Source organism: Belonocnema kinseyi, chromosome 3 (assembly GCF_010883055.1).
Source record: "Belonocnema kinseyi isolate 2016_QV_RU_SX_M_011 chromosome 3, B_treatae_v1, whole genome shotgun sequence".
NCBI classification, from domain to species: domain Eukaryota; kingdom Metazoa; phylum Arthropoda; class Insecta; order Hymenoptera; family Cynipidae; genus Belonocnema; species Belonocnema kinseyi.
The window spans coordinates 18,273,609-18,282,944 of NC_046659.1; the positions used below are offsets into that span (position 1 = coordinate 18,273,609).

Genomic DNA, 9,336 nt, shown 5'->3' on the forward strand with positions numbered 1-9,336 from the left:
CCGACTAATGAAACAAGTGTATCAAGGTAAAGTAAATGGCAGCGTGCCCAGAGGTAGACCGCGGAAAGAATGGTTAGAATGGTTGAATGAAACCCTAGTTAGAAGAGACATAAGAAGTTACAGAAACACGAGAGCCTGCATGAAAAAATGCATGGCCATAAAAGAAGCTAGAGAAGTATGCCAGGACAGGAAAGTATGGCGGCAAATAGTTAATAAAAAGAGTGTCAGTAGAGTGAATGACGCCTGAAACAAAAGACCTTGGCTACTAATGGACCCAAGTGGGGAACCTTACATAACGACTTCGTGAGGTTCTTCGCTTGGGGTGATTGCTAGAGAGATTGATCAGCAACCTGGGTCGGAGCAGTGTTGCGGAACGAACGTGTTATTTACTTAAATAGCACGAGAATTCTGGATCAATCTGAAAAATCTCTATCCCTTCCACACACTACTCCTTTCCCCTACCGAGTGAATCACGCCTACCCCGAACGGGAAATGGCTTAATGGTGTAATAATAATAATAATAAATTATTATTGTTTATAATGTGATATTAAATGCAAAAAATGCATGATATAATTTCAAGCAATAATTTTAAGATATAAGGGAAATAACGTACTATTTTGAAAGCTCATACTAATTTTGTAAAGAACATATTCATGAGCATGAAAACAGACATTTTATTTTCATGAAGTTTATAATACATATTTGCTGATCATGCACTAACAGCAGGTAACTTAACAGATTATCGCCCATGAAAAACGTAACTTCCTTATAATCTGATACGTATATAAGAACACTTTTACTGCTATAAAACTTTAACTATTAAGTCTTTGGTGCCCTCAACGCTCTCACAATGCTTTAATTTTTAACGCTTATAATGAAGAAGTGCTAAAATTTTATTTGCACTTTGCAACATAACAAAAATAAGATGCGTTATAATGTATGAAGTGCTAAACAAAAAGCTCTACAATTATGAATAATAGTCTTTTCCAATCTTTGGGTTCTCAACTAAATTTACTCGTAATCCATTGTACAGGACCTTGTGTCAGACTCAACTAAATTTACTCACAAGCTATTCTATAAAAGTAAGTTGAAAAAATCTAATTTATACTTTGCAACAAAACAAAAATATGATTTTCTTAACATCAATTGCAAATATAAACTAAAATCCTTATTAATATTTAAATACTGATATTTTTAAATCATTGGATTCAACAAATGACAGATAAAGAGTCTGAACAAAACGACAGCCTTGTTTTATTAGACTTAACGAAATGTGCTCGCAATGGACTCACATCACTCGATTAAAAATTACGAAGATTGCCATTGACTTTGTAATCTAACCACGTTATCATTTCTTAACGATCAAGTATGAGGAGAAAAAAGTTACCACTACGAATACTGACATTTGCGAATATATAACTTATTCGAAGAGTATAAACGAAACTACAGCCTATTCATCTTTGTACCCAACCAAATGTGCTTGCAATGTTCTGATAGCACTAAACTAAAGGCGAAGAAAAATTATTTGTGCAAAAATTTAAAAAATCTTACTATTGTTTTCATGTCCTGTTAAAGTCACTATCTACCGATGTCGATTAGTACTTCCTCCTTCAGGACGTTAGTACAATAATACTAACAGAATTTAAAGTTTTCGTTTTCTACAAGCTGAACGTACTTTTCGAACGTTGAAACAAACCCTTCCCTCAATATTTTATCATATTCATGCTTTTTCTTCAGCAAAAGGCACATTTCTTTCCCCATTGATTGCGTCCTTCGATATTTCGTACGTTTATCATTTGATTGCTTTTCATCCTCACTCGATGTGTGATTTCCTGATTCTGTGTTAACGAATTTCTTGTTTCGTTTTTTATTTTTGCAGCTTTTCATTTTCTCTGTAATTTTTGTGTTGTTTTGGGGCTCGCTTTTGTCATTCTCTTTAACGTGTTCGGCTTCACCAGTAGTTTGCTCCGACATTTTATGTTTTTTATAAGTTTTCATCAAGCCTTTCCACTTCGAGTCACATTGAGCTCCCGAAACATTAGATGTCAATGTGTTGTTAACTTTGTTAGCAATTTTTAACCAAATTTCTTTCTGTAACATTTTTTTACTTGATTTGTCCTCAGTAACTTCCCTGAAGGATTCTATCCATAGTTTCACCCTTTTCGAGTTCCAGGGTATTTCTCCTAGATAAGTGGAATTGAACATTGCATTAATGGACTGAGTTAATTAAAAATGTTGTTTTTTAAACATGTAAACATCTAACGTCAAAAAGACGATTGAAAATTGTACGATTTGAATTCTCGACCCCTCCCACCCCCTTGAGCTGTTACATAATTTCAGTGCAGCCCCTTACCCATGTTCCCTGTTAGCTCCACGAGCGCATCAGATTTGTTGGAGGAAGCTGCAAATAAGACAATCACTGTACTGTTTTACACAATAATTCTGCTTGCTGCATTAGATTCATTAAATGCTTACAAATTGTGTAAGCTTATATGAAGGTTATATGAAGCTCAATAAATGTTGCTTACCGTTGGCCTCAATGTTTTCAACTCCGTAACTTTGACTAGAACCAGCTGTAAAAATAAGTGCTTGAAGGGCATGTGACAAACATAAATGCCTACCTTAACGACCTCACTTTTTCAATTTTCTGAATTTTTTTTTTCTATGAACTTTTTTTATGAATAAAATATGGGGCTGAAACTTTGGAAAATGTATTCGAAGACAATAAACTATGTTTATGGACTTTATTCGAGAAGGAATTTCGTAAAAAATTATTTCCGAAGAAATTAAAACTGGGTGCATTTTTCGAATCGAAGAAATTTTTTATAATTTAAATATCGATCTTAAATATTGAGGAATGCGAGAGTCGACGGTAAAGTATGTTTATGTACATCATTTTCTACACAAAATTTCATCTTCAGCCAAGAAAGACGAATTTTCAACTAAGAAATATGACTCTTCTACAATGAAAGATGAATTTTTATATTCAAAAGAACGATATTTTCTGTAAAAAAGTTGAATTTTCGGCCAACAAATATGAATTTAACAAAATATGCAGTTGAAGTTAAAACAAAATATTTCAAATTTTTACCAAAAGAAAATTTTTCAGTAAAGTCATGAATTTTCAGTTCAAAAACTACATTTCAACAATAAGAAAAATAATTATCAACTATTTGAATTTAACAGAAAAGGGCGAATTTTCAACAAAATAGTTGATAACATAATTAAGATAGAATCCACATCAAATCAAGCAGATTGTTGTAAAAATGTTAAAAGAAATCAAAATCTTTTAAAATTTCTTGTTTTGAAAGTTATAGGAGTTTTTTAACTGAAAATTTAACTATTTTGTTAAAAAATGCATTAATTCACTGAAAATTTGTCTTTAGGTAAAAAATGAAAATATTGTGTTGAAATTTCAACTACATATTTTGTTAAATTCATCTTTGTTGGTCGAAAATTTAACTGCTTTGTAGAAAATTCAAGTTTGGGGGTTGAAAATATGTCCAGAATATATTCAACTATTTTGCTTTTTGCATATTTTACCCTCAAATGATGTTCATAAACATACCTTACTGTCGGCTCTCGCAATTCTCAAAATGTAAGGCCGATATTTTGCTTATAACAAAATTTCTTAAGTGCAAAAAATGCACCCAGTTTTAATTACTTCGAAAATAATTTTTTGCGAAATTCCTTCTCAAATAAAGTACATAACTGTACTTTGTTGTCTTCGAATACATTTTCCAAAGTTTCAGCCCGACATTTTATTTACAACATAAGTCACAAGCTCTAATCACTCCAACATTTCCTTTGTCTACTTTTCTTCGCCACTCTCATGCCCAAATGAAATGAGATGTCAAGTTAAAATTTCGGGAGATTAAATAAAAGATACTAAGGAAAGTTGTTCCACATGTAAATGTTTATAATTACAAACAAAAAATTTCCGGTCAATTTTCTCGAAATTTTTTTTTGTAATTATAAACATTTAGATGTAGAAAAACATTTCATAGTATCTTCTACTTGACCAACCAAAATTTTATTTTAAAAATACATGATAAGTATGTGAGGCACCCGAAGTAAATATATGTAAGTGTTAATTACAAGAAAATAAATGTAAAAAAAAGTTGACAAAATTTACTACATAATTAAATACAAATAATTATAATTTCATACCACCATCATGAATATTATTAGCAGATGGTATACCAGTGCTCAAGCTTGCAAGAAGATCGACTTCAACAAATTCATAAACAGGACCACCTGCAAAGTCCAATTTGTCATTTTTTATTTTTAAAAATTCTTGCAAATGTTATTATTTTGTGTAATAAGCAATGATTGTTCAATTTATTATAAATATGTATAAATATAAGTTAAATTATAATATATTTGTAGATATATTTCCAAATATTTTATATAGTGTCATTGTTTACGATGTTCACGACTATCTTTAGATTAGAAACCTTATAAATTCAATTACTTAATGTACGTACCATTTGCTACACCAAGGTCACATAAAATTTTATTTCCTTGTCGAATAGATTTATTGTTCTCATCGAGAACTATTCCTTGGATATTCATAATTAACAATTGATATCACTATCGACCCGCTACGGTAAAATCAACGAAAAATTAGAAGGACCGTCAGCGTATCACCAATAAATCGCAAAATAGCATTCATATGTAAAAAATTTACAATTCAGAGCAAAATAGTTGAGCACCCCTTCGCGCTCAGAGCACGCTCAGAGTCGAATGTCGAAAACACCTTCAGCGTACTTAGAATTTGCCACGTGATGACAGCACTTTTTTCTGGCGGGAATTATTTAAAAACAGTTATTTACTTTTTTGGAATAATATAAATTTGAAAAAGTATCTATTATGAAACAAAGTAAATAAAACTTTTGCAAACAATTCTTGCCAGATGAAAGTGGTGCTACGAAAAAAAATGTGCTATAGTATTTTATGTTGAAAATATAAAATCAGATACACGATAAAAATAAAAAAGTTGATTTTGTAATAATGAAGCCAAATGGTTATTTTTTATTATACACTCTTAGATTGTTTATTTTAGTAAACATTTTTATAAATGTTTAGAAGTTTTAAAATCGGTGAAGATTTAAAAAAAGTAAGGGAATAATTCAGAAACGTGAAACTTCAGAAATCAATTTTTAATTATTCGCAATTATTAACACATAAATTCATCTTATAATCAAAAAAGTTTTTATTAATTCAACTTTCTAATTTTTTAGTCTATTGAAATATAAGTACTCAAAATAATGGACAAAATTCTTTCTAAATTGAACAGTGAATTTACAACAATGTCGGTTATGTTATATTCGGTAATCCTTAGATTATGACTTCCATTTTACCACTAATGATTGACGTAAAACAAGATTTTTCTATTATTCGCCAGAAAGCCACTAAAATCGAAGAAAAAATCCGGAATAATTTCCTGCTTAAAAAAATGTTACACCAGTCAATAAAATTCAAAGTTTAAGTTTTTGAAGCTGAAATTTTTGTTTTCTAAAGTATTTAAGACTAAATTGCAAATTAAACCAATCGACGTAGAAGTTATCTGATCACTGAGCGTTCTAAATATTTAATTAGAACAGTTAAAAGAGCGATTTTGAGTTCAAACGTTCATTAATATGTGCAAAAATTACAAGTTTTCTAGAAACTTTTTATAAATAAAGCATTTGGAATAGTAAATATGGATTCAGAAGCCTTTAACTTTATTTAATTTAAAATTATGCCATGTGAAATTTAAGTGTGAAAAATGTACATTTTTATCTTGTTTCGCTTTGATTTCAATTAGTAAAAATTCAGACTTCAAAAAGAGCATTTAAAAATTCAGGCTTCTAAAATGCTTACACTTAAAGTGAATAATTTCTTAATTTTAACATTTCAAACTCAAAGTTTAAAACAATTAATAAATTTAAAATTAAACTCTTATCCTTTGATATGCTAAAATGTCGAAAAACGTCCATACCGTTACATAAGATTTGATGAAATTATGAAAATGACAATAAGATATAAAGACCAAAAATAAACTTGTTTTCAGACTCTTCAATAAAAAAATTGATTAAAATTACAGAAATATGTGGCCATTGATCACAATGTTTCAGGAAGGAGAGAATATGAAAAATGTCTGTGCTTATGGAAGGAAAACCATTTGTTGTGATGAATTCCGCACGTATTCAATTCAATTGTGAACTTAATGAAACCTAAATGAATCTAATACTATACAATTAATAATTTCAAATCATTAAAACAAAAATATTTTATGATTAGGCAGTGCAAACTAAATTATTTGAAATATTCAAAATTTAATATTTTAAATATTTAAAATTATAAATTTTCAAGAATTTTAAATTAAACTTCTTTATAAATTAAAAATTGTTTTATATCAAGAAACTTAAAAGGGTTGGATAAGTTTTTCTACTACAAATTTAATGAGTTACCTGTAATTTATTTAGACTGAGTTTCAAAATATTGGCTCCATCCTACCTTCTATAATGTTCCCAATCGTTTTCAATTAGGTATCTATTATTCCGAGTGAAAGGTTAACTTTTCACTACAGCATTTTTATTTTGCCTTAATTATTTACAAGCGGCTTTTTACTTCGTCAAACAAATTTCAACAATATGAATTTAAAAAGAAATAGATAAACGTTTTACAATAATAGAACCGCTAAATCAGACTGCCTACCCAGTGGGCAACGGGACGTCCTAAAGACGTCCTTATAATGTACCTCTATGCCACATGATTTGACGTCTTTAAGACATCCTTTGAATCTTTTCATGTATTTAAAAGGTCCTCTGGATGTCCTTGAAACGTCCGCCGAAATACGTATATAGGACAAATTTAGAACTTGTTTGCCGACTGGGCACTTTACAATCATACTATATCAATGTCATATCGTTAAACGGTATGATTTTTGCATGTTGTTAACCCATATACTTTTGACTTTTCATTCGGTATACCGCCTAAAGATGATCTTTTCTGTGCTTAAAACTTTTGTTAAACTAAAAATTTAATATCTAACCATTAAACACGTGCGCGTCATATGTGTTACAAACAAGAACTGCAGAGGGCGTATTGCAGGCAAGTGCATACTCTCAATTTGAACCGATTGGAAACAATTGACACAATTAACAACAATTTAAACCGATTCAACTTTCGGTTACTCTTAATCGTTATTAATCGTGTCCAATCAAATATTTCTAAGAGGGCATTTAATAAAATATTCCATAGTGTTTTCTAACTCTTTCCTTCGAACACTATAGTTTTGGTTTTATTTGAGTTAAGCGGGACGCACACACATTTGCACAGCGCATGGTGCAGAAGGTTCTAGACCAATCACAGGCCTCCATTTCATTTGCTGTGATTCTCACACAGCATGGCGCAGAAGGCGTCGAAATGTTCGGAACGTTAAACTTTCATACAGTCTGCAGCCGTCTTGTGGAATCTACAGCAGCATCGAGCAGACGACTTTAAATTTTCTAATCTGATAATGCTCGCCCGTCGCTTCGTTTTATTTGAAAGTGTCGCACGTCGCATCGTTTGTTTTCGAAGTGATTTTTAGATTTGAAAGTGAAAGTTTAGAAATAGAAGATAAAAAGTGATGTGCTGGACTCCCGGTAAAGAATATTATTAAAGGTATGTTTGATTTATAAATAAATATTTTTCTTTGCTCCATGTAATTTTCATACAAAAAAATAATTTACTTTTATCATAAACGAAATACATCGAAATTTTAATTGTCTAATAATCATTTATTTTTACATAAATACAATTTCCATGCATTTCGTTTATCATAGTTTTTTATGAAGAATACATGGAAAGTTGTTCCAAATCTTTGTTGTGTAAAAAGATTTGAAGCAAAGACAAAAATCTTCGTTTAGACTTAGGCTTCTTGAGAGAACAAAAGTTTGAAGCTTTAATATTTTATTATTTTTACACAATTAAACATTCTGGGTATTTCGTTTATGATAAAAGTAAATTATTGTTTTTTTTAGAAAAATACATCGAAAGTTCTACAATTTTTGTTGTGTAAAATGATTTGGATCAAAGACAAAAATCTTCGTTTTGACTAAGGCTTCTTGAGAGAGCAAAAGTTTGAAGGTTTAATATTGATCGATTTTTACACAATTAAACATCCTGTGTATTTCGTTTATGATAAAATTAAATCATTGTTTTTTATGGAACTTACATGAACTGATTTTCCATAATGTTTGGTTGTGTAAGTATATTTGGAGAACAATTTCCGTTCAGGTGAACCTGTTGCCAACCTAAAAAAAAACTTAAAATGTGGTCATAAAATGAATTTTTTCTTGTTTTTACACACAATTTGAGTATGAATGACCACGAGGGCTACAGCTTTAATTCTTAGTACTGCACGTAGATGATGAGTGCACTTATATGGAGAAGGCTGATGAGGGATTTGATCCGGATTATGTAGCAGACGAGCTGCTAATTTCCTTTGTACAGGGATACCCACGCTTATATAATAAGGAAGTAAAGGATTTTAAGGATGCTGAAAAAAAGAGAATAGTTGGCGAGAAATTGCTATCATCGCACGTATGGACAAGATTTGGGTTAATTAAGTTAAGATTGGGCTCTTCATGCGGGTCATGGACAATTGACAAAATAACACTGTACCGAAAGTGCGCACACGGGTCTGCGCGCATCGCTTCTGGTGAGGCGCCAATTAGGTTTTTTTCCTTCAATCAACAGTTAACTTCACTTCGTAGATTGCTGAGGGGAAAATGAGAGACCAAATGCATGGAACAAAATTTTATTTCTGTAATATACTTCTAATTAATAATCATTATAATTTTATTATTTCATTAAATAGTAATTAAAATATAAAAACAATTTTTCAAGTACACTTATACAGAAAAAATTAGCTTTTACAAAGACATTAGCAAAATAGGGCAAAAATGAACTAAATTCCATGCATTTGATCCCTTGTTTTCCCCTCAGCAATCTACGAGTGAAGTTAGCTGTTGATTAAAGTGAAAATACCTCATTTCTGCCAACATACGGGGTTCGTTTAAATAAAGTCAAAGCTCAACTTAATGATATGATTATTTTAATAATAACAGTAGTCAACAAAATTAAAAAATGTTAATTTGTAATTTTTAAATATAATAAATGAAATAAATTGTTATAATATCTGATATAATTACGACCAGTAAATGTACATTTTTAGGATGGAGCCACCGAGTACGAATTAGTAAAGCAATCGTCTAATGAAATTGAAATAAAAAAGAAGTAAAAAATGCAACAACTTCGTAATTTAAATTCGCCATATTTTAATATTGTTTATTTAATACAAT

General features: G+C 30.3%; 1 protein-coding gene across 1 annotated transcript; it reads right to left on the reverse strand.

Annotated features, from left to right (window-relative positions):
• Positions 1–651: 651 nt before the first annotated feature.
• On the reverse strand, positions 652–4,735 carry LOC117170093. The gene is made up of 5 exons (XM_033356616.1): positions 4,489–4,735; positions 4,172–4,258; positions 2,530–2,574; positions 2,355–2,402; positions 652–2,184 (listed from the first exon to the last, which is right to left on the reverse strand). The coding sequence occupies exons 1-5, from the start codon at positions 4,574–4,576 to the stop codon at positions 1,634–1,636; spliced, it is 819 nt and encodes a 272-aa protein (XP_033212507.1). The 5' UTR covers positions 4,577–4,735; the 3' UTR covers positions 652–1,633.
• Between the last annotated feature and the right edge of the window lie 4,601 nt (positions 4,736–9,336).

Coding starts and splice junctions, on each gene's coding strand:
- LOC117170093 (XM_033356616.1), bottom strand. CDS start 4,576: ATGAATATCCAAGGAATAGTTCTCGATGAGAACAATAAATCTATTCGA. Junction 4,259..4,488: donor TGACCTTGGTGTAGCAAATG/GTACGTACATTA, acceptor TGGACTTTGCAG/GTGGTCCTGTTTATGAATTT. Junction 2,185..2,354: donor GGAGCTAACAGGGAACATGG/GTAAGGGGCTGC, acceptor CCACTTATCTAG/GAGAAATACCCTGGAACTCG.